The 25,533-nt window shown below is 42.6% G+C and overlaps 1 protein-coding gene across 7 annotated transcripts in view; it reads right to left on the bottom strand.

Annotated features, from left to right (window-relative positions):
• Positions 1–22,415, bottom strand: part of MTR (5-methyltetrahydrofolate-homocysteine methyltransferase) — a 59,177-nt gene extending 36,762 nt beyond the window's left edge. For 6 of the 7 annotated variants that reach the window (XR_012628217.1, XR_012628218.1, XR_012628219.1 and 3 more), the window contains exons 1-12: positions 22,322–22,415; positions 16,536–16,750; positions 14,410–14,499; positions 13,537–13,606; positions 12,511–12,603; positions 12,312–12,418; positions 10,988–11,047; positions 7,368–7,462; positions 3,272–3,372; positions 2,861–2,922; positions 1,958–2,025; positions 795–871 (exon numbers count right to left, since the gene is read on the bottom strand). Coding sequence is in view for 3 of the 7 variants with exons in the window: in XM_074863206.1 (XP_074719307.1) it covers positions 795–871; positions 1,958–2,025; positions 2,861–2,922; positions 3,272–3,372; positions 7,368–7,462; positions 10,988–11,047; positions 12,312–12,418; positions 12,511–12,603; positions 13,537–13,606; positions 14,410–14,499; positions 16,536–16,750; positions 22,322–22,361 (1,078 nt within the window). In the remaining 4 variants the exon portion in view is untranslated. The remainder of the gene's footprint in view (positions 1–794; positions 872–1,957; positions 2,026–2,860; positions 2,923–3,271; positions 3,373–7,367; positions 7,463–10,987; positions 11,048–12,311; positions 12,419–12,510; positions 12,604–13,536; positions 13,607–14,409; positions 14,500–16,535; positions 16,751–22,321) is intronic. The other variant, XM_074863207.1, reaches the window with a different exon arrangement.
• Between the last annotated feature and the right edge of the window lie 3,118 nt (positions 22,416–25,533).

Raw genomic sequence — 25,533 nt, 5'->3', positions numbered from 1 at the left:
ACTTCCAACGATGTTATCTCATGACTCTAGCACCACCAGAGAAGCAGCCCACTGAACTGACTGACAAAGAAGGACAGCTCTTAACCACATGCCCAAGTTCAGATAAACAAGCCAAGTGGGACCCTCGGGTAGCAGGCAACTCAGAGGCAAACAAACAGCAGACCAGAATAAGCTAATGCATGAAACCACAGGCCAACAATGATTTATTTAACTTATGCTAAACTGACTTCACTTTGAGATTAAAATATCAGACCAAAAAGAAGGTACTGTTTTGCTTGGATACATGGCCCAAAGGCTTAAAAGAAGGGCTGGCTGAGGAACATACAGATCTAGACTTCGCTAAAAAAAGACATTCTAGACCTGGATATATTGCTGGAATACTGTCCCAGTACAACTGGATCAACATCTGAGGTGACACAGGGCAGCTCTCACAGCAGGTGAGCAAAGATCTCATCCCAGCTCTGCCATCAACTGTAGTCAAATCACCTGATCTCTCTGTGCTTGACCCTCCCCTGTTGCAAGGTGAGGATATACTCCCTCACCATTACAAAATGTCTGAGACTTGCAGAATAAAATATGCTAACTTGGTTGTATTATACAATTGTAATAAAATGTTCCATTAATCCTTTGGCCAAAGCAGTAAGATTTAGATCTCATTATACACCTATAAGCTTGCTGGATTCAGGGAGAACCAGAAACTCATAGTGCCATTCTAATCAGCAGAAAACAGCAAATAAATTTATAAAGGAAGGTTGCACGAGTTCTAAAGCTCAAACTGTTATACTCCGTTTTACCTGACAGCAGCATGTAACCTTGAGAGAGAGAAGGTGGAACACGAGGCTTACAGAATTTCACAGCTTCAGCAATTTTCCTGAGTCACAGAAAGAGGAAAGTAAAGAGTAGAGTTTTCATTTAAAATTAAACCACTCCAGACAAGGCTCAAATAGAATTTACTAGACATATACCCACGTCTCCAATTTTGCCCTGTAGCAGACAAGACTAATTAGCCAGTTTCACTTTGTGTGGCCAAAGGCAAAAACGTACTCCCAGAAGATCCTATCATAGCTGTTTGCAGAGAATGTACAAAGTTGAAGATTTATCAAATACAGAACATGAGATACTGTGCCAATGGGATACTTGATGGATATCAGAACCAGTCCTCAACCACAGCAACTCTTACTGTATTCATGATTTGCTGAGCTGAGCAATTGCTGATGTGCGGTAAAAAAAACCCCAAGTGACAAACATTGTTCTGTGCCGAGACACATTTCTCAGATGCCAAATATCTCATGGTGTTCACGTTCACTTTCACTTCACGCCAGTCAGAAGCGACACACAGTGTCCTCTAGCTGTTCATATGCCACCTCTTCCCAGTTTGTACTGGGGTAAAAAAAAAAAAAAAAAAAAAAGTCAATCACAAGGGCCCCTTCTCTTTCAAGTCCAGGTGGAAAAGGGAGGTTTTCCCACTGACCTACTTCCAGTGACAAAGGTATGAAATTCTGACTGGCGAGGACTAGCACTAGTACAGCATTCCCAGATCTCCTATTCAGAGATTTCCTCCCGACACCCACACATACCTTCCTTTCCTTCTACCATCAGAGGAAACCTTAAGTTTCACCTTGTGGCTAAGAGTGCCAGAGAGAGAAAGAACATATGGCATAAGGGAGCAGAGACAGGAAATCTATTCTATCCAGCATTAAAGAGGGAGGAGTAATTCTGAAATAATTTTAGATGACAAAACAGCAGAGGTATAATCCTTGTTTGAACCATGCCTCTACTGATTCTTCATGATACACATGGCTATGAAAACCAAGTTATTTCTACTCCGCGTATTGCTGCTATTGGCATTCAAGTGATCCATCTTTTCAGGAAACTCTAAGACAAGCTGTGGAATATTGCTCCACAGAAGCAGCACTTAATTTGCTTCCCAGTGTGCCTAAAGTAGCCGATGAGGTACCTGATATGTGCCGGTGTAGTACCACAGCAACCTCCAACAATGTTGACCAAACCATCCAAAGCAAAATTCTGTAAAAGGGAGGGAAAGAGAATTTTGTTTCAAGTTAATAAAGGTATCTTTTATTATTTTCATTAAATATATATCTATCTGGGTGTTTTTCTCCATATGTTAAGAAATTCAGGGGGATCACTAGAAAAAAAATAATTTAAAAAACAATCAGTACTATATATCTTCTCTTTAGAATTTGTTTCGAGATGTGGATTCCCAAGGCTAACCAGCAATTTCAACACCTAATTTTAGGAAACTACATTTGAAACTGGCCTATTTTATACTGAAGCTGTAGATGAAAATGGATGAGTATCAAAGACTAGCCATACTGTATTATAAGAGGGAATTAACATACAGCAGATACTGTGTTCTCACTGACACACTGCGGCTCCAGACACACAGTTCTGTCTTGCACAGTTGAAATGGCATGTGGAAGGACACCCTGCACTGGAACACCACCACCACCAATGGTTCCTATACAGACAACTCTCAAATTCTGCCAAGTTCATAACAATCACTCAGCTTTTTGAATAATTCCCAGATGTAAAAGTAACAACACAGGAGTGCAAATGAGTAACATCCACAGATCAAGCTGCAGGACAGCTACTTAGTGTAGGACATGAAAGTAATTAAGGTTTTCAGAGTTTCCCAAGTAGTTCTTCCTAACCTGTTATCTCAAATCACTATCATTCACCAAATTATCTATAAGCAATCCAAATAACATATAGAGCCATTTGAGGGGAAAAAAAAAAAAACACAACCACAATACTGTAACAAATACACATAAAATACAAGCAAAGAATTCTTGTCTACTAGTATGTCAGATATGACACACTCACGACAAATATTCCATACCTTTATATGCTTGGCAGTCACTTCTGGAGTTTCATCATAACCACCAAAAGTATTGGGAAGACCTTGAAATGTAATTTTTCTAGTATTACAATTTGTTTAAATCCCACAAGAACACAATTAAATTCCATAAAAGACTTATTTAAAGTAGCTACACGTGTATGAGGACTAAAATGCCTCATCACCCTTGCAATCATTACTCAATAGATTAATTACGCAAGAGAGCATTCTGGGTTCACTGTCACAGAACTAATAACAGTTACTTTCAGCAGTTTAAAATATTCTTAATCTCTTTTTAATAGTAAAAGCAATCACCTTTTCAAGCTAATTCAACTCTTATTATTGCTAACGAGATGGAACAGTTTAGTTAAGTTTCATCTGCCTGTAAGCATAGGAACACGTGGACCAACACACCTGCGTTGGGGTAACAGATGATGTAGGCTGCTGTACATTTTCCAATTGTTTCAATGAAGGGTCGCATTTCAACTGCCCCTAAAGCACAGTTTAAGCCAATACTGAAAAATAAATTTTTGAAAATTATTTTGAGGTAAAAACACACCTTTTACACATGAAACAGACAAATGTTAGTGCTGGCAACTGCTAAATCCCACAATCATCTACAACAAAACCAACCTGATCTCCAATTTCTTTAATCATCATCATCAATACAGCAAGACTGTGTAAAAGGAGAACCTTCAGTGGAAGGAAAGCACAAGGGGGAAGGGGGCTGCCCTGCATTGAACTGGGAACAGTAAATCAAGATTTCATTTCAACATCCAGGAAGAAAGTGGCAGCATTTTGACAGCAACTGCAGCAACACGATGGCTCTGTATTTTCTAGGTGAGAAAGAGAACAAGTGGAATGAGAATGACAGACTGGAAAGGAGCCTTGTGTTACAGGAAGAAGCATGAAATAGGTTGAGAAAGCAAGACCTCCTTCAAGCTGCTTACTCATCATTCTTTTAAAATTATATATAAACTATGTCAACCTTGGAAGAAACCAAGTGCCTCCCCCAAGATGCCTCATGGCAGCACAAAGCTTGGGCAACTGAATCTGCTACATCTCAGTAACCAAGACAGAACTACAGCAGAAGTATATTTGCACAAATAAGCTTCTCAAACAATTTTATCGGTATATGAGGTACAATCACATTTTCTTCCATTCAATGACAGATACATGAACGTGACTTGTACTCAAAACATCTACACTGATATTAAAACAGGAAAATTCTCTTTCAGAAAGTATGTAAGAGATCTTGTACATATGTTTCTTGATCGCTCTGCACCATTCTAGAAACCATCTTATTAGCACTGCAAAACTCAAAAGGTCCTCACAGTGCTGCTGGAAGAGGAAGATGTAAAAAAGCTTTCTCCTTTCTGGAATAACAGTCTTGGAGAGGATGCAAGCTACCCACTGAAACAGGAATGGATAACAGCCATATCTTCCAACTAATTGAGCCACAGAGGCTGCCTCAGAGGTAGCCAAGTTAATAAAGTGCGCATATGTCCACTTAGTTTCTCAGAGGTCAAAAGCAATAAAGCCCTGCACAGGACTGGGAGCACAAAATGGTTTTTGACTCTTCTCCTGTTTTCAAGGAGTGGGCAGGGGATTGGTAACTGTACAAGCAGCAGCAGTAAATGCTTGCAGACAAATTTACCTGTTGGACAAGAATGACAAATCCTTGAGATCTGGGGGGCTCACAGCAACATCCAAAACTGGGGCCTTGAATATCACACAGCCACATACCAAAACCAAACAATACACAAACTCTTCTTCCAATAGCTTAGGGGTGGGGTTGTTTGGTTTGGGGTTTTGGGGGGGTTTTTTTGGTTGTTTTGTGGGTTCGGGGGGGGGGGGGGGGGGACATATAGGTTTGTTTTTCAAACAGCCAGCTCTACCTTCGAAGTGCTTTTTCTAATGCATCTCACACAGGCCCATTCTATTTAAACAGAAAAACTTTAAAAGAACCCCTTTATTCTCATTTCCCTATTTGGCGTTTACATACATTTAAAGCCTTCTTACAGATCCCCTGGATACAAACAGCATGCACAGGGAATACACTAATTATGGCAATGAGGCTCTGGAATTTATTTCAAAGTGGGAGCTTATCCCTCAGGATTTTCAAAGCAAAGCAAGGTAAGAATGGTTAACAAGACTGTCCTTATCAAATGCAGATGAATGCAATTTGTTTCCTGCTGTATTTCCTACTGTTAAGCCATTCAATTTATAAGCTTCCAGCTCACACTCCCCATGCCATCTTTTTAAGCTTTCTCCTGTATTAGGCAGCTTCATCTCTCCCTACCACATTTAACATCCTTCTGTCCCTGGTTCTGAGTACAAACTCACCTGTCACTCTACCTCACCTTACCAGGGAGATACTGCAAAAGCAGCCAGCATACTCATTAAACAAGCACTTTCTGACGTTCTCACTTGGCTTACTGGGTACTGGCCCTCAGACTGCCTGATTACCCACTACAGGGGTTACTGATAAATACATCTATGAGCACGACACCATCCAGGCATTACCTGTTTCAAAACTGCCAAGTCAAACTAGGCACAGACATGCACATTCATTCAGAAACAGAAGGCAGCTTCTGTGGCCACCATCATCTCCCCACAGCACTCAACAGCATCAGGAAAGAAAACATTTGAGAAAAGCAAAGTGTTAACCATGCCTTAAACGCCAGCAGCCTGGAACCAGATCGCTGGAATGCTATCACTGCTACCCTAGTGTAATAACCATCACACCCTCATCTTAAACATCACCTCCCTCCTTTACTCATTACTTCACAGCAGTCACACATCAGCTCCTGAGAAAGCTAAGGCTGCAGAGTGCCCTTGGGACCAGAACACCACATTAGACCCCTAAACACAGCGTATGTCTTCTTAATGCTACCACAGTAGAAACAACCACAGGATCCAAAAATAACACGAAGGGAACTCACGCCACCTTTCACAGCAAGCAGCTTGCCACACATCTTTCAGCACTTACTATGCAAAGTTCACAAGTTTCTCAGCTACTACCTGTATCAACCAGACACAGAGTACACACTTTTTCGGAGGGCTCCAAACCGAACTGACTTAAGGACAACACATCACCCTAAATGGGACATACAAAACCCAGGTGGAAACCTGTGAACACATGTAACATGATCCCTAGGATACTACTATTAATCAGCTTTTTCACAGCCCTAAAGACACTCTGTACCAATTTGGCAACAGAAACATTAAATGCAATCTGCTCCGATAACTAAAAGCCTTCTGCCACAGTCCTGTATAGCAGTCTTTGCATAAATGAGAAACAGGCCCTAACCATTCAGACCCATAAGATAGCTTTTATGAAATATGCTTTAATAAAGTCTTGATTTCTGCTCCAGTGCCCTTCTCTCCTCTTCAGAGGCAAGTGAGTTATGAGCAAGATTATCTGAGACAGACTCATGCCAAATATGGATCACAAGGCTGTGATGCTGAGAGAAGGAGTCAACTACCACCCTGTTCCAGGAGGCTCCATATGTTACTTCTGGAGCACCGTCTGGTCTGGGAAAGTGGAGCCTCAAGGGCAGTCAGGAAAGCTGTGAATGCAGTCTTCTGCTTTTGTATCACTGAGATGACAGATTGCACGTTTTCACTGGAATTTTGTTGTAAAAACAAACAATGGCTCATCACAATGTGCATGGCATACACTGCTAACAGCAAATTAAATGTTTTAAGTTCGAATATTCTAGGAAAAAACCCATCTATTTCTGGTGTAAGTTACTGTGCGAAGAACCAACCTGAGAGAAAAAATGGTAAAGAGGGAAGGGGAGACAAGAAAGAGGTAGAATAGGGCATAGAAACACAAAAGAATAGAGAAACAGGGAACGGTATTCAAATTAACAGGCAAAACCTTGCACAATGACCAAAATCTGCTATATTATGCATTTTCACAGATCTTAGTCTCATACTTTCAACTTTTCTGCCTGAACAGAAAGGAATGCAAGTAAATGAAGGCATCAGGAGCTCTCAAAACAACAGTGCATATCCTTGAGAAAAACACTCAGGGAATATATACATCTTTGTAACAGTTCAGTAAAAAGAACACTGGAGTGCAATCTTAGGATTTTCTCTTCCAAGCCACCCTGAAACATTCTGAGCTGGCACTGCTTCCCTCTAAGAAAGAGATGTAAGCCCTGCCCATACCAGGAATTAGCTCCTTGCACAACCTGAGACAGCAGGAGATGGCAAACTACAGTTTCAGAATTGTATTTTTTTAATGCTTTGACCTAACTGTGATTTCAGCGACTGTTGTAAACACAAAACCCCAGATTATTTAGAACAATGTTGTACAAATTCAGCATTCTTTGGAAACATAATTTCTGCTGAGGGAACAATATCAGAACATGTTAGCAGTACACGTGATTAAATATGATCACAGCTAGTATAGCTTCCATTCAGCTGCAAGCAAGGGGTTAAAATAGAAAACAATCACAATCTACAGATAACTTACTAAGAGAAAGATATATTTCCTTACCAAAGTGGCTTACTGTGGGAAATACTAATGACAAATGCCTCTCCTGTCTGGCCTGAGAGGGTACGCCCACTCTTATCCACAATGGTTCCAGAAACCTAAATATCAATTGAACACAGAGGAAGAAGTATATTAACAGCAAAAACAAGAATTCAAATGGCTGAACTGCTAAAACTCAAAACAGAGGGACCTGTGCTCCACTCAAAGTGATGAGGCACAAGCCAAACAGAAAAATAAAACTCTTTCCTCCCTATAAACTTTTAAATATTTAGCTAGGGGAAAGGCAAACCTTTGACCCCCCCTTCCTCAGGGGGGAGAAAAAGAAAAAAAGGGAGGGGGAAAAAGAAAAAAAAAAAAAAAAAAAAAAGAGAGAGGAAACTACCATGAACCATTCAGCAGCAAAGTAGAATTAGCACCCCAGTATCATTCTCATGATGGCCTCTGAACCAATCTGCAGGAGGTACCTGTTAAGGCAGTTATCAGCAGTCACAGCTCCTCTCCTATCCTCCTCATTCTCCCTACCTGCCCCTTTATGGTATTTCAGGTCTCATGACTGCTATTAGGTTGTTTGGGGCGGGGGAGGCAGGGAGGGGAGGTAGAGGACTAGCCTTTAAAACAAGTTACTCCTTTTGCCACAAGGGAGTATCAGATATTGTAAATACATTGTGGAGATGGAAGTCTTAACCTGGATAATCATACTTCTTCACTACTACAGAGAGACATGTGCAAATACTAAATAATGACTTGACCCCAAATAACAACTACAAAGTTGAGAATTCAGAAGGCATTTGAATGAGCCAGGAAAGCTTTCCCAAGTCTACAAATCTTTTTTCCAGAAGATGGAATGAGTTCAGAAGACTTCATGCAACAGTAAATCCCTTATTTACTCCAAAACATGCTTTAATATTGATAGTACTTTCCTTTAAACTACTCAGTGAAGGGAGGTGACCAGGGGAATCCTAGAGAGAGCTGTACTAAGGGTTGTTATTCTCAACAAAACTGAACTGGAAAGGGAGCAAAGAATGAAGCAACCAAGCTCAATGACCAATCTGTTCAGGACAGTGAAGACAAAAAGTCAACTCTACGTAATCAGAAAACTCTCAATGCTGACTTGAATGATAAAAAAAGTGGAAACTCATGGCTGATCAAGTATGAAGTTGTGAACACGGGAAAAATTCTACATAATGAAACCCCCAAACTAGCCTTTACTGCTCAAGAAACTAATCTGAGTAGCAAAAGAAAGTTTTATAATGCAATTTCAAAGCTCACTAGCAGTAAATTGCCATCACACAACACATGCGGGACAACCAGATGATCAGGCCCAGTCAGCATGGGTTTATGAAAGGCAGGTCCTGCTTGACAAACCTGATCTCCTTCTACAACACAGTGACCTGCTTACTGGATGAGGGAAAGGCTGTGGATGTTGTCTACCTTGACTTTAGTAAGGCCTTTGACACCGTTGCCCACAGCATTCTCCTGGTGAAACTGGCTGCTCGTGGCTTGGATGGGCACACGCTTCGCTGGGTAAAAAACTGGCTGGATGGCCGGGCCCAAAGAGTTGCGGTGAACGGAGTTAAATCTGGTTGGTGGCCGGTCACGAGTGGTGTCCCCCAGGGCTCGGTTTTGGGACCACTCCTGATTAACATCTTTATTGATGATCTAGACGAGGGGATCGAGGGCACCCTCAGTAAGTTTGCAGATGACACCAAGTTGGGTGGGAGTGTTGATCTGCTCGAGGGTAGGGAGGCTCTGCAGAGAGATCTGGACAGGCTGGAGCGATGGGCTAAGGCCAACTGTAGGAGTTTCAATAAGGCCAAATGCCGGGTGCTGCACTTGGGCCACAACAACCCCCAGCAGCGCTACAGGCTTGGGGAGGAGTGGCTGGAGAGCTGCCAGTCAAAGAGGGACCTGGGGGTGTTGATTGACAGCCGGCTGAACAGGAGCCAGCAGTGTGCCCATGTGGCCAAGAAGGCCAATGGCATGCTGGCTTGTATCAGAAATAGTGTGGCCAGCAGGGACAGGGAAGTGATCTTGCCCCTGTACTCAGCACTAGTGAGGCCGCACCTCGATTCCTGTGTTCAGTTTTGGGCCCCTCACTACAAAAAGGACATTGAATTACTCAAGCATGTTCAAAGAAGGGCGACGAAGCTGGTGAAGGGTCTGGAGCACATGTCGTATGAGGAGTGGCTGAGGGAACTGGGGTTGTTTAGTCTGGAGAAGAGGAGGCTGAGGGGAGACCTCATCGCCTTCTACAACTACCTGAAAGGAGGTTGCAGAAAGATGGGGATGAGTCCCTTTAACGAAGTAACAAGTGACAGGACAAGAGGTAATGGCCTCAAGTTGCACCAGGGAAGGTTTAGACTGGATATTAGGAAGCATTTCTTAACAGAACAGGTTGTTAGGCGTTGGAATGGGCTGCCCAGGGCAGTGGTAGAGTCCCCATCCCTGGAGGTGTTTAAGAGTCGGGCTGACATAGCGCTGAGGGATATGGTGTAGTTGGGAACGGTCAGTGTTAGGTTAATGGTTGGACTGGATGATCTTCAAGGTCTTTTCCAACCTAGATGATTCTGTGATTCTGTGAAAGTAAAACGTCAGGAACTACAAAGAAATGAATGGACAAGGCAGAGGACATCACTGGGCTATCATACAAATCCCTGACGTCTGCACTTTGACTACTGCATGCTATTCTAATTCCCCTCTGACTTGAGGAAGTGAAAAACAAAAAGGTGACAAGAATAATGAATAAAAGGAGCAGCTAAACAGACAAGGACTCCTCAGGATGAAAAAAGATGACTAAAGTAGGCTCTCACAGAGGAATATAAATGTCATGAATACGCAGCAAAGGGAACATGGAACAGCTGCTCACTGTCACTTTCAAGAGACAAATGGCAAGACACAAAAGAAGTTATCAGGTGGAATGTCCAAAACTAAGCAAACTTTCAAACCAGTGCATTCATAACCTGCAAAAGTTACTGACAGATTATTTTGTTGATGCCTGGGGCCCACATAGGTTTGAGCAAAGGTTCAAGGAAGGAGTAAACAGATTCAACAAAAAGATACGAACAGATACAAACTGCAGATCAGAAAGTCTGGGCTGCAAACTGCCGAAAACTGGAATATATCAGAACTTTTAAAATAAGCTTATTCTTTTTGTGTACTAATTCCTATGCATTCCTGACTGCCCACTGTCAGGAAAAGACATGTCAGAGAAAGAATATGGAGTTAGATAGACCTTTTCGGACTTCAAATGTCCACTCATATTCTACTTTAAATTATGGCAGAATTTGCTTAATTTAATCCTTGAAGCACTGGCTCTTATTATCCTTAAAATAGCAAGCCTGAAAAATAATCATCAGGCCTTTTCCTGTGGAAATACACACAATGAATACACACTGGAATGAAGTCATTCCTTAGCCTTCAGATTGTTAAGCTGGACAGAGATACCCAAGGCTGATTTGATAAAGCTCTTCACATCAGAGTTTCTCCTTTCACAATCATGTGAAAAAAGTACATTTCCAAGACACTTATTCCCCTCACTTCAAAACACTTTAATCAACTGCCATCTCCGCTAGTTCACAAATCAAGCTTAAGTATATGTAAAACATTAAATAATACATACTTACAAATATGGGTCGGGGAGCATACTCTTCCTCAAACAATGTCTGGAGTGCAAAAAGAGCTGCCTATAGAAGAATAAGTTGCAAAATATTAATGGACATTTCAGGAGTTCTTCAGTTTGTTTTTTGTTTGTGTGGTTTTTTTGCCCCTGCCCCCCCTCCTTTATTTTTTTTTTTTTAGTATTTTTTTATGGCTGTTTACGAAACTTGCCACTTCATGTAGCCTGCAAGAACTTACTATACTGAAGAGGTTTTACCCTTACACCTAACATCTTTTGGATGTTCCAAAACACATTTTGGTAACAAGCAGAAAGCAAGTACCATGGGTTAATCAAATAAGACCAAAACTACTCTGAAACCCAAATTACATCAGCACATACTTCTCCCTCACATCTGCAGCACAACCCCCACCGCACACATCACTGCCCTTTAATCTGTTTAGACATGCAGTTTGTAAAGGATTCTAACCACCACAAATTTTAACAGTAAGGTCTGCTGTGACCCCTTGGAAGGTCCTGAACATTTCCTGCTTAGGGTAAGAAAGTTGCATGTGGACATGAGCTCAGCACTATGTTAAGCCTATAGGATCCTAACCAAACCTCCATGTTGACTGGTCAAATCTGCAAAGGGAAAATCATGCCACTGCACATGTTAATCAGCCTGTGGCACAAGCCTGAAGAAATGCTGTGTGCATTTCCAGAAAGACTTCTCCATGAAAAATTGTAAGACGGTTTTAAGCGCCCTAACAACTCTCCCATCTGCACCGAGCAATTATTAAAGGAGGTGTCAAAATCACACAAATTGTGGCATATTTCAACATTTTATTCCTCCTGTTTTACGCTTCTAATTCTCTACTCCCAACTGTTCTTTTTTAAAGCTGATGGCAGAGTGTCAGAGCTCCCCAAAATAACACATTTTAACAGGACTGTCTCACAAGCTTTCCCGCACCCGCAATCAGACACACTGGACATACCCTCTCCAGCATGCATCACAAGCACCCTTTGGACAGACGTGCTTACACTGAAAAATTCAAACATCAGATGCGTCTGGAGATGTTTTGCAACACAGCACAGCTTCTGGGAATAAGAAGACAGCTGGCACAAACAGCCAGAAAGATACTAAGAGCACATATTAAAAGGCAAAGGAAAAACTCTGGAAAAGGCTGGTTAAAAACCATTTGCTTACATTCTACCTGTTTACTAATGACTAAAGAGTCTTTTCATGTATTTAGTAAGCAGTAGCTGATAGCTCTTACAAGTACTACACTGAATTTCCTTAGGTACTACACCAAATACTTCTATTACCGAGTATTTTTTTCCAGGAGTCTCACCTTGGCATTGGCTGTATCAAATATGGTTTCCACTAACATTATATCAACTCCTCCATCCAAAAGTCCTTTGGCTTGTTCCTTATAGGCTTCAACTAGTTCATCAAAAGCTGTAGAACAGCAACGATGTTAATTTCATCTGGAGGCATTTCTTTCAAGACCACCACCTAAATTAAATAACTTGATGGTTATAAATGCTTACTTATGTTCCTGTAATCTGGTCTCTCCACAGATGGTGACACAGAGAGTGTTCTGTTTGTTGGACCCATGGCTCCAGCAACATATCTCCTAATTCCTAAACCAAGACACAGAAGGAAAAAAAGAAACCAAATCACACAATTTACCTCTGGTTTTACAATGATAGCCATGCCAATGTAAAAAAAACTCCAAGGACACCAAGACATGCATATTATTCAGGGACGAAGAACTATAAAACAGGAAACTCCTGTCTCAAATCAAGACTTTGATCAGCACAAGATTACCCAGCACAGCTGACTTCTTTGCTTTAATCCTATCCAACAAGATGTTCAGTGTATACACAAGAGACAGAAGAACATCTATAAAAAAGGCAATTGGGTCAATTAATTTTTCTTCTAAGTATCATTTGTCTCTGACAGAGGAAGCTTCATTCAATTACTTTAAATGCACAGTATAGAACTGTCCTGGCATTTTTCACTAGATAGCCTGATTTGAATCTTCTGGCATGTGTTCATAAAAAAACCCACTTCTTTTTAAAGCATATTTCAAATCTTACATTTTTATTGCATCCTATGAATCACATCAGTAAGGTGTTATCTTGACAGCAGCAGCAGGACTGTTATCTTGAAATACAGTTTGATGCCAGAATACAAGAGGAGATTACTTGTCTGAAAGACAGCATTGTCTACAGCAGTGTAAATGAGCTATAACCCTCTCACATAAAGCCAATAAGGTAAAAGACTGTACATTTACAGACAACAGTCACATACTCAGCAGCTACTGGAATGCGCTTAGTAAAGTCAAACCGTGAGACTTACACTAGGAGTAACTGGCAATCCACATTTTCCTACAATCAGCTACTGTAGTACAAAGATTTGTGCCGTACGAACCTAAGTAACTTGTAATGCCTGCGAGTTATGACCCCATGATGTAAACCATCAAGCTATCGTCTAGTTAGCAGCATTTCAAAGACTGTAGCAAGACAGTCAAAATCACAAATGAGTAAGAAATTAAAATAAATATTGCTTACCTGTCTGAGCAGTTACATCATTTGCTGCTTTTCTGGCCACCTGTGCAGAGACTCTATTTAACCGATATGCCTAGAGCAATTACAGACAATTACTGAGTAACCTTTAGTTCAGTACAGCACAACTCATCCTCAAAGACACACAGCACTTCCATTCAGTAGCTCACAGTACACTCTGAAGGCTCTCTAAACCATACAAATGCATATAAGCACTATTACAAAACTTCAAAAGGAACAGCTCTAATCATCTCAGCAACAGAGTTACATGGCAGGTCTCATCCCATGTACGCCCCAGCGTACAGCTGCTAATAATAAAAATTTCATTCTGTAAGATACTAATTAAATCCCGCTGAAGTCAACAGAAGCTGAAGAATAGGACTTCAAGGACGAAATTAACCTACTTTTAAATTCACTTTTTATTGAAGTAGCATATTTCCAAGTATTTTCTTGTATATATTTCTCAAATTCTCAAACAATACGTAACACAGAATAGCTATGACAAAGGCACCACAAACAACACGCAAAATAACATCCAGGAAAAAAACAGTTCCATTGTGGCATTTGGTAAGTTGGAAGGACTGAAGCAAAACATCTCTGTTCACAGAACTGAGACATTCTGTGACTACTCAAACAAAATCTAGGACAAATTATTATTGCCCGTGCCTTCGTCAACAAGAGGCACACTATGACTGTCACACACAGTAAGTACAATTGTCCACAGCAGCGGAAATGAGTTACAACCCCATCACGTGGCTCAAGAGGCAGCACACAGTCAGTAAACACAATACCAACGGACTCTGGGACTAAGCTGATCTTGGCTGCTAAGACAAAAATCTCGATTAATATTTTAATGTGTAAATATTTTCGCATTCTTACCAAATGCTCAAGACCATAATCAGCTTGTGCAACTCGGGTGCTACTGAAAGTGTTAGTTTCAATGATGTCAGCGCCGGACAACAAGTATTCCTGCAAGACATGAAAGAAAAACACTCCCAACATCTCCAGAAGTGAGATATGGAATGAAAGCAACCCAACTACTTTGTCTCATTCAGTTGACAAAAAGTCACAAATCATCTCCTAATTCAAAGCAGCAGATCAAACTCTGAAGGCCTTACTCAAAGGCACAGGGCCAAAGCGATAGAAGTGTTCCATGCAACCAATTTTCAGAGTTTTAGTATCAGCCACACTTTCTATTAACAGGTGACATTTACAGAGTCCAGCACCTGGAGAGTATTCTAGATTTCTGCACAGGGACATGTCTGGACATAGTCCAATTGCCATCAGCAAGCACGGGCTGCTGTGGGCAGACTCAGAAAAGGCACCAATTAAACAACTGAGGATTAGAAAATGTAAACATTCTGAAGGGAGCTGTACAGCACAAGAGCATACTGGGACAGAATGGCTTCATTACTTCTGAAAATCATCTAGACTCAAGAAAGATGTTAAATGTGTACAGCTTTGTACTACCTTTTGTTTAGTTCAGATCTGTCATTTTAGCAAAAGCCCTTCAACTTTATCGTATACCACCACAGAAAGAAAGAGTATGCTCAGAGCAGGAAGATCATTTTTGCCTTTGAAAATACATCACCTCTCTTACCACTGAATCTTACTTTGCCAGACAAGGTACAGCTAACATTTACTTTTCAAGTTACTGATATCTGTGAGATCTGACTCACTGGGCCATTAAAAAAAAAAAACCACCACCACCACCATACACATAGTGGGATTATAGTTACTTTGTAGAAATATTTTCATGTATTATTTCAAGTTCTGTCCAGTTCTTAGAAGAAATAACCACTGGTAGCTATAAAATCTGAAGTCACCACCCATGGCTCAGAAAGCCCCTGACTCAAAAGCTGCTACAGGCAGGAGCACCACCACAGACTTGTTCTTTTCTTACACTCTTCCTAAAGCACCTACAACTGGCTGCTGGAAGGATGATAGCAGCCTACTTGGTTTGACTCAACACATTCGTTCTCAAGTCACATCACTATTGCTTTGCTAAACCTGCTAAATTCAACTGTTAAACCAGCCTACCCAACTAAAACCACAAGCTATTATAAATTCCAAGGTTCATGACGACTACAGCTCAGTTGACAGTCTAGGGACTGAACCCCATCTGCAAATATTTCCTCCTGAAATTTTTATACGTCAGAGACTCTTGACTCTTTTCTACTCATCATTCTTAAAATCCAAAGAATGGCAGTTAGAATGTAAATATAAAACTAGAGATTACATACCAAATTTAATGAACATAAGCCAGTTACGATTCTAATCAATGAAATACAGATCTTTTTAATAAAAAAATTGGAAAAACCCAGAACAGATGTGAGCTTTCAACTGAGTATCAACAAGTTGCAAGGCTATTCAAATGATCCAATTGTTACAGTAAGACCTACAAATACCTTCAACTCAAGAAATATAACACTCGGAAAGTTGTTTTTTAAAGCCTAATTGAACATAGGAGAATAATAAAATCTATTTGCAATTTCCTAATGATCAATCCTAGACTGGTTTATTCTCTGGGCCACACATCAATATTCTAGGGAAAAAATAAGATTGTGGAAGCACATATATTCATTAACTATGGAGAGGCCGGCTTCAGGCTGCCACATTTAACAGCTCTTTAATACGCAATTATAGAAACACGCATCCAGAATTCAGATATGTCCTACTTAAATGCATTTCAAGTGCTGGTTGAGGAGAAAAGAAAAGTGAAATGAATCAGAATCTACAATTCACAGCAATGCATCAGAGACATAAGTCAAAAAGGGATGTAAAAACAACACTGCCTGGGTGACATCAGGAACCAAGACACGAACACTGTGCTCACACAACCAGAACAGTCAAATCTGCTCGTTCTTTTTCGCATGGTTACCTAGCACTCTCTTCCCTATCCCCAAAAGACACAGGAGAGCCAGTAGCCTGCGGCATAGAAAAGGGGAGCACAGAGGCCAAATTCTTCCTTCTCTTGTCAAAAGATAGAACTCAAAACCACCTACCTTGTGTATGTCACAGATTATATCAGGTTGAGTTATACTGAGAAGGTCATTATTGCCTTTCAAGGACCTGGAATGATCTTTAAATTCATGCCCTCGGAAATCATCTTCTGACAGGGCATGTTGCTGGATCATGGTACCCATACCTCCATCCAAAATCATTATCCGCTCCTGCAGAACCGATTCAATTTCATCTTCCACACTTTTCTGGGGATCTGCTGTAAGAAAATAAATCCAATATTTAAGCAGCTTTGAAATTCCCTAGCTATACACTTGTACAACCTGAGCTCTTCTCATTTAAGAAACAGAATAAAATAACAAATCCTCTACTGAAATCAACAGCAATTGGTTTACTTCACCCACAGCTCCAATCACCTGATGTCAAGTAACAGCTGCATCTATCTAAATAGAATTAGACTCAATTGGTCCTTCACCTAAGTACAGTCACCTGGAGAAAAGAGTATCAAAAGTTCACAAGGGCATACATCAAACTCTCTATATAAACTACTCTCAAACACTGAAAAGTGTGATAATTTCCATCACAGCAACATTTGAACAGCAATGCCAAGCTGTCTCTTGGTACCGGACACTGCACTGTAAGTGGTACACAAGTGCAAACCAGAAACTAGTAAAATCCATTAAAAAAAAAAAAAATCTATTTTAATTGCCCATTCCATAATGATAAAGAGAAATAAACTCAGCAAGCAAAAACAGTTTTTCAGCTGAGTCCCAAATTCACTTCTTTCTAAGACTAAAGTAGTAAATAACAATTTTGCACTTCTGTTAGTAGGCAAACACCAACACACACCAAGAGATAACAGGTTTTACTTTCTTTTGCACAAACACAGCAAGATCTTCTGCTCCACAACAATGCCAGAAGAAAACAAATCAGGCAAATGACATGCTAATTATAAGATACTGGACAGGGTAAGTCTAACAATGACTGAGCAGAAAACTGTAGAAATTTCAGAGCTAACATTAGGAATGAAGATGCAGTATTGTAAGGCTTTAAGATCCCACAGAAAGGTCATCCCAAACACTAAACAAAAAGCCAAAACTATAATCTGAGACATTAAAAAAAAAATTCCACCACAGAACCTCAAAAACCTCAACAAAAGTAACCCTACTTTTCCTCTTTAGAACGTACACAGAATCATTTCAGAACGAAGACACGCTTGCACACATATAACAAAATAATCAAACAGCCTCTTTATGAAAAATACAATTTACAAGCGTGGGACCCTACTTATCTTTCACAACCATGTAGATGAATGATGTGTTATTTCTCATCTCCCTCCTTCATTCAGCTTGGGCTTACTCACTTTGAATAAACACCTGTTTTGCATTTTGGTTATGCACTATCACCAAAACACTTGTAAAAATGAATGATTTCTGAAGCACAAAAATATCCTTATGTCTCATTACAACTTACACGCAGTAGTACTTAAAAATCACTGGCAACTGCTAACTGATGTGACTTTTTTTTCCTCCTGCATTCTTGTAATGCAACTCCTGTTTTGACATTAGTACTGTTAAAAATGAATATGCCAGAGAGAAGATGAGGCCAAGAGTAAAGTATTGCATGGTTACATTTATATCAACACTCCGGAAAAACAGCTCTAAATCAGATCTAGTCTCAGCAAGAAGAGAAGCCAAATTAAATTTGCTCTATAACAAGTATGAAGCATTTGAAGGGAGATTAAAACACAAAAAAGCAAGCCACCCTCCTTTCAAGTTGAAAGTTTTAACACCACACAGGCAGGCTCAGTGGGTTCTTATACAAGAGCTTAAACCTACTCATGTTAAACCATAAAATTCATGAAAATAAAATCAGTCCTTGAGCTAAAGGCTTTCAGAAGCACGACCCAAAGAACTGTATCAAAGTACGTCTGCAGTGCAGACTCCCATGGAGCGTAACTCCTGTGCTCCGCAAGAGCTACAACCCAATGTGACATACACATCAGCGCTTGCTTCTGCTTTAATGTAGCCTCCAAAGTCAACTCCTTCAGGTCGAGAGCTGCAGCCCAGGCAGCTAAGCCAGGCCACCAGAGCCCTCCCAGAACCAGTCCTCCTTTCTACAGACTTCTCTCCCTTTTACCTACGTGCTTCCCAACAATCTCCTCATACACACTGGGAAGCAAACAAAGATTTACAGTTTGGTTTTAAATCCTGCACCTCACGTAGTCCATTTTGTTTTCTCTACAGCTTGCCTCGCTGAACAGATGCAAATTGTATAGTTTTCTGCCTACAGAAGCACAGACTTCTGCCTCATCTCTGCTCCCAGCTCTGCAAGAGCCTTATTCCGAAGAAGCTTTCAAAATCTGTGCTTCTTCAGCAGCATCTCAAAAAGCTACAGGAAATAGGGTGGGAATCATGAAGGTGGTCATCAGTGCCAGAGGTACACGGACTCTGTTTTACAAATGGATGGCATATCTCCAAGCTCACCAAAATCCAATTTACCTGTCCTTGCTATGGGTAACATTTGACCCTTCTTCCATCAGGAGCCTGCACTACCTGAAGCCATGCTCTGGCACGCTGATGACACAATTTTCAAGTTGGAAACAAAGTCTGCAGACAGATCCAGAAAGACCCCAGAAATCAGAGAGGCTCAATCCATAAAGCCATGCTAGAAACTGCTGAACTCTGCCCTTGGGAGAAAAGCAAGGAGGAGGCTATGAATCAGCTCTGCTGAAGAAGTACCATCATCTTAATTCAGCATTCAACTCACATAATTCCCCTCTCCAGCACAGACAGGGTGCAAGAGTTTGTTACAGAATAAATGAAAAAATGTTTGGAGAAATTCCTAAGCAGGGAAAAATCAGGTCACCCTTTTCTGGCTTGTTAGTTTACAAACCCTGCTCCTACATCTGTTCATCCAGAAGTTAAAAATTTGTTTTATAAACATTACTGGTGATGTTTGGGAACTTTGGTGAACTTTGGGAAACTGACTCCCTCTTCCATTCAGAAGTGTCCAGGAAAAAAACTGCCTCTACAGCTATAACAGAAATAGCAGCAAACCAGCAGTGATAACAGGACCCAGGACAAACTACCTTGGTTTTACACCCTACTGAAACTTAAAATATAAAGCACGTTACCACAGGGTGTTCCAGGGCTGGCACTAGTTTAGCAGACCATACCAAGACACAAGTGACCCAACAGCATGGGCTTAAAAAGTCAATGGGATACAGAACACAGAATAAAAAAATCCTCATGTTTCACTTCCCCAAGGTAAACCACATGAACAAGGGAATTACTAGTCTGGAAAGAAGAAATTCTATCAGCTGCAACTTCTATGCCTTCTAGACAGGTAGGTAAGTAAGTTCACATACCACACAAGGTGTCCCTCTGGCACAGCTCTTCACCCTTCCAGTCATTCTATAACTAACAATTATAAAATTTGCCCAATTGTAACCTTCCATTTTCAAAGCATGACAAAAGCTCAGGGGATAAGGCCAGGTGATGTTCCTTCATCTCCTTACCCCAACCCAACTCACATACAGGCCATATATGCAGAATTGAAGGGGTAAATGCATGTTCTCCACACAAAACAGGACTTCAAAGCTTGCAATTTGCTTAAAAGCACATTTTTCTGATGACTGCAATGATTCTCCAAAGGTTTTTTTTTTACTATTATGCGTTTCAGTTAAAAAATTATTCTTAGTATAGTCTGGTATACAAGTACTTGCAAGGGGATAAAGCACTACAAGTTGCTTCCAAAGTTCTTTATAAAGGATTAACCCAGCTGCGACAGTATTACAGTACTTTCGTCATGTTAATGTGAAACAACACAAATTGAAGAACTACAAGGAGCTATAGGCACCTACAGTACCCCTTTTCCTAGGCTGACCAGGTCCACATTTGCACATCCTAATTCAGCAAACCAGCACTGCCCTGTAGCAGCGCCAAGCACAAGTTTCTCCACCGTTCAAAAAATTACTGTGCTGCACACAGAAATTACAATAGTAGATAGAAAGGATGTTCCTGCTATCAGCCTGCCACAGACAGCTCATGACAACCTCAGCATTACTTGGTGTTTAATTAATTAAATCTTCTTCAACTGGATGCCCTCTGGCACCATTAAGAGTTTCTTGAACTGTAGCAACAGATGGCAGACAGGTCCTCTACAACAGTGAGCAGCAGCACCCTACTGCTAAGTTATTTGTTAACCTGCCTGTCCAAAGAGAGAAGCATTGGATCTTGCCGCTTTACCTTGGGTACCTGTGTGCACCTTGCTGACATTTTCCGTGTCAGCACTTGTTTTAAGAACCATTCAGGTCTTGCATAGCAGACAGACACTTGTGTAGCTGAAGCCTTTACAAAGTTAGCTTGAAAGGCAAATGACAACCACAAAAGTCACTAAAGTCTCAGAATAATAGAAGAGTCCTGTTAGTTGTGCCCACCACGTCTAGCTAAACATGCAAATCCCAGGCTCAGAAAGCTTTCTGTGTTATAACCACAACCGTCCATCTCCTGACACAAAACTGTTCACAAGAGATTATTAAGTATTTGTTACAGGCAGGAATCACAGGGAAACAAACCGGCCTCCAGACCAGCACAGTCTTGCTTTGTGGCGTGCCCTGCCACTGAAAGGCTGGGGAGAAACACTCCGCTCAGCTTCCCAACGGCCTGCTCCTGAACACAGATCCTTTGCATCCCTGCCAGATGTACACACCATCATCAACGGCCTTCTGCCTGTTCAGTCGGGCTCCACAAACACTACCAGCATGCAAATTTTGCTTCCATCTAAGCAGAACTTTTCTCCTGCTGCCACCACTTCTCAGGCTGTTGCTGAAACACCCTTCCATGTTTCCCATTTCAGACAAACCCATTCGGTTCTGCAGCAGCAGAACAGTTGCTAGTCATGGCTTGACCTCAAACGGCACGGGAGAAAGGGCAGGGCAGGTTCACATCAGCTTTGCCAGAGGAACCTGGAAAAACCTCAGACCACAAAAACTGATTACAGTCGGCGCCGCACACAGCTCCACTGAGAGCAGTGCGGGCAGGCCCGTCTGACAAGCTGAGGGATGAAAGCCCAGGCTGAAGTGCAGGCTCAGCAGCAGGCATTCCCTCAGAAATATTAAAAAGGGAAGTGCCCGGGATCTCTGCAGCACCACTGAAAGCTGCCACTGACAGAACTGTCCATTTTAAAACCGACAACGTGCAGCTCATTTTGTTTCTCCCCTTCAAGCGACTTCTGTTTAACCCGTGAAATGGCACTTTTGGCGTAGAGCCCCGGAGCAGCTGGAGCACACCTCGTTCCCACTACCAAGCTGCAGCCTCTCACGCAGCTGGTTTTTGTTTTTCCCGCTTCAGCGTGTCCGTCGGGGCGATGCGGGTGTCCCAGCACCCTCCGGACCCCTTCGAGGGAGAGCGAAGCCAACTCCGAGGGCCCGGCCCCGCAGCGCCCGGGAGCTCCCGCCACAAGCGCCCTTCCTCACTGCCGCCACCAACCCCCCGCTTTCGGGCCGGCGCGACCCGTCGAAGTGCGCGCCGAGCCGCCAGCCGCGGCTCTTCCAGCAGGTACAGGCGGCGGATAACCGACAGAGCCCCGTCAGGACCGCCCCAGGGGGCGCCTGCGCCGGTGTCGACCCGCGGCCAAACACCGGCAGCTGAGGCGGGGGCGGCAGGACCGCAGCGCCCGCCGCCCGCTCGCACGCCAGCCGCCGCCGCTCCCGGGAGAAGGGATGCGGTGGCGGGCCCCGATCCGCCGCTGCCGCCATCTCCCCCCCCCCGCCACCCGGTGCACGCGCGCGCGCCGCCCCCGCCACCCCAGCGCTCGCGCCCGTTACCCGGCGGGTCGGCGGCGCCCTCCGGCCCCGTGAGCGCCATGCTGCCCGCGCCGCGCCGCCGCTGCGCCCCCCGCCGCGCCGCGGGCCCCGCGGGGCCGCCGCGCAACCCCCGAGGGCAGCACGAGAGGCAGCGCCGCCGCGTCACCCCCTGACGCGCGAGCTCCGCCCAGAGCGCGGGCAGGAAGCGCGGGCGGCCCGCGCCGTTGGCCCGAGGGGGGACGGGCGGTGTGAGGGGGGATGTGGGTGTTTGTCCCCGCAGTAGCAGGCTGAAAACTCGGCCGAGGGGGCGGTTTGCTGCCCCTTGGCAGCCTGAGGGCGGCAGCTCTTAAATGTAGGGCTGGATGGAGGAAGCAAAGCCTGGTAGTCTAGCGCGCGCTCCTAACGTTAAACGGCGATAGCTTTAGATCCGCCTGTCGTGACTGGGGGATGATTCTGGCGCCAGGCAGGGCTAAACAAAATGAACTGTCCCCTCATCTGGGGCGGGGAATGTCTTTCAAATGCCGACAACACTTGTGTGGCGATTAAAGACTAACTTAGTGTTGAGAGTAAATACGCCTTACGTAGTCAGACTTCTCAGCGATGTATGGAGGCAGGTTACTGGCATGTAAACCTGGAAACGAATTTATACTAAAGGAGCAAATTAAGGCACAGTTTGCTTGACAGTCGAACAAATGTGCCTTATTTTGACACAAGAGTTTCACTTCTGAGGATACACCCTTTCAGAGTCTTATCTGAGGACTCACATTTTAAAAGAAAGAAATACCTGCCTGTTACAGCTGCACAGCAGCCTCACGAGCATTACGCTGTGCAGCGAATGCTTGCTTGCCAAGCGTCAGAATAGCTCAAGGAAATAACCACTGCTCTCATTTACAGTGCTAGTAATTCAAATGCCAGTAATAAACATGAACAGCATTGTCATTTGAACTAGTTTAGGGTTCAGAATATGAAAAGAAGCACCGAGGCCTCAGCTCTGTGCGGTAACGGTAAAGCCTTTCATCAGCTCAGAGTATGTGTCACTACGTGTACTGTACTTAAGAATGCCTTATGCATTTTCCCTGGAAGTTTTTTAGGGGACTCAAAATTAATTAAAAAAATTAGTGTAGATGATTCCTGGAGGGTAAATGTTTACTCTTGCATTTTTGGAACACAAAACCAGTTGGTTACAAACACTTTGAGTCCAACAGGATCTAGGAACTTTGATAATCATCTGTCACTTTGGTCAATGGTGATACAAGTACATATAAAAAAATGTAGCTTGATGTTTAAATAATGTATATGTCTAATTCAGCTTCAGAAGAAATAGAGGCAGCCTACAAATCAACTAAATAGTAGTCCAACTTCAGTTGTAGAGGCCACACTCCAGTTTTGAACGCCAGGAGACATCACTGGAGAGCAGACCTTGCCTCTCAGCAAACCATTCCAGTGGTCAGCCCAAGCTCCCACTGCAAAAATGTGTCCCAGATTTTCTGTGTAAGATGCAATGGTCTGGAAACCCATAAACTTTAAAAGCCTACCAACGGAAGTGGAATATACTAAACAGAAGCAAAAGTCAGGTACTTCTAGAGAGTGCTTAATTTTATCCCCTTTCCACATAACTTGCGTATATTATAGAGAGAGAAAATGCTTTGAGAACCATTCATGAAGAGATTTTAGGGTGTGTATTTCCTTGCTTGACTTTTGGACAACTTGCAACCTTTTTGTCATGCCACATAACACTATGAAAATTTTCTCCGGCAGCAATTCAGGTTAAAAAGCTCACTGTCTCCACAGTTGCTTTGTGGCGACAGATCTTTGTACCACAGCTCAGCGTGTCCTTGCGTGTGCTGATGCAGTTGTTTGTGTAACTAACTGCTGCAAAGTAGGTCAGCGGGAAAAAAAAAAAAAAAAAACGAAAATTTGAAGGTGCTTCTGAAAAGGATCATTTCACATATTCCATTTACTCCGCGGTTTCACACCCAGTTTGAGCCAGTGTGACTGTGCAGTGCTGTGAAAAGTCAGCCCCAAGTTCTACTCTGCGCCATCCTCATATTTCCATGCCTTTCCTTGTGCGGGTGCTAGCCCTCGAACACAATTCTTCCTTAAAGGTCGGTTTTCAGTAGGAGCAGGTCTCTGCTCCAATTCGTCTGCAGCTGAACAGTCTCCAAGAGCTGACACAGGAGCAGCGGCAGGGAAGAGAGGGCAGCAGCCGCCCATCCTCAGGCTGTGTTTACTCTGCTTGAGAAACTGGAGTTGTACAGGCAACTGAATGAGCACAACCGAGGCAAGATACTCTCCAGAGGGTGAAGGGAAGAGGAATGAGTAGTTAAGGGTAGTGATTATCAAACCAGATCATCCAACAAAGGAGTATCAACACAGAACTTTAGCCTTAATATGTTAGAGGGTCTCTGGTCCCTTTTCTTGATTTAGTTTCAGTGATGACAGTACTGCGCAGTGCTGAGAGTCCTGGTGTGTGTCCCTATCCCGAGGCTGCCACACACCTCCAGTTACCAACATTTTTGAACTATTTCTTTGAGAAGCTCTAATACATGGTGTGTTTGCAGGAAATCTTCAGGGGTTTGCAGTGAGCATGCCCTTAAGCTTGAATAGTGCTTTTTCTTTGTCTTACGGAGTGTTGTTCTTATATTACTAAATTAGGTTGTCAAAATACTGTTCCCCTTCATACATTTAACACCAGGAGCACCTGGAGCAATAGAGTAAAGGAAGGGAGAACACAAGGGTGACATCATTCCCACATCTGAAAAACCTGGCCTTAACACTGTTAGAAATTAGTCCTGTTTAAACATCAGTTGCAGATAGAGTATCATTCATGCAAACATTGATCATCATGGTGAGAATCCTGGTTTCTGATGGTTATAAGTGGTGCTTCAGTGAAGCTAACATCTTCCTAATTGCAATACGATTAAACTATAAATCCAAATTAATATCCTTAGAAAAAAATATCTTTAAGTCAGATCAAGTTCTTGTATTTGAAGGTATTTTCAAACTACTGCTTTCCCCAGCTCCTCCCACACTGTGGGAATACAACAAAAGATTGGTGAGGAGGATTGTTAACATGCTCAAGCGACTTGCACCTGGGGTGTCTGAAAAAACCTGTATCACACTAATTGTTGGTAGCTCTGTGTGCTTGGCGGGTAGAATGTCTGCGCTCAGATAACATAGGCCTGTGAGAGACTCACAGGCACCTTAGCAAACATCCTCGAGATTCCTGCCCT

The sequence above is a fragment of the Strix uralensis genome, chromosome 3, assembly GCF_047716275.1.
Source record: "Strix uralensis isolate ZFMK-TIS-50842 chromosome 3, bStrUra1, whole genome shotgun sequence".
Classification (NCBI taxonomy): Eukaryota; Metazoa; Chordata; class Aves; order Strigiformes; family Strigidae; genus Strix; species Strix uralensis.
This window is presented reverse-complemented; position numbering and strand designations above follow the sequence as displayed.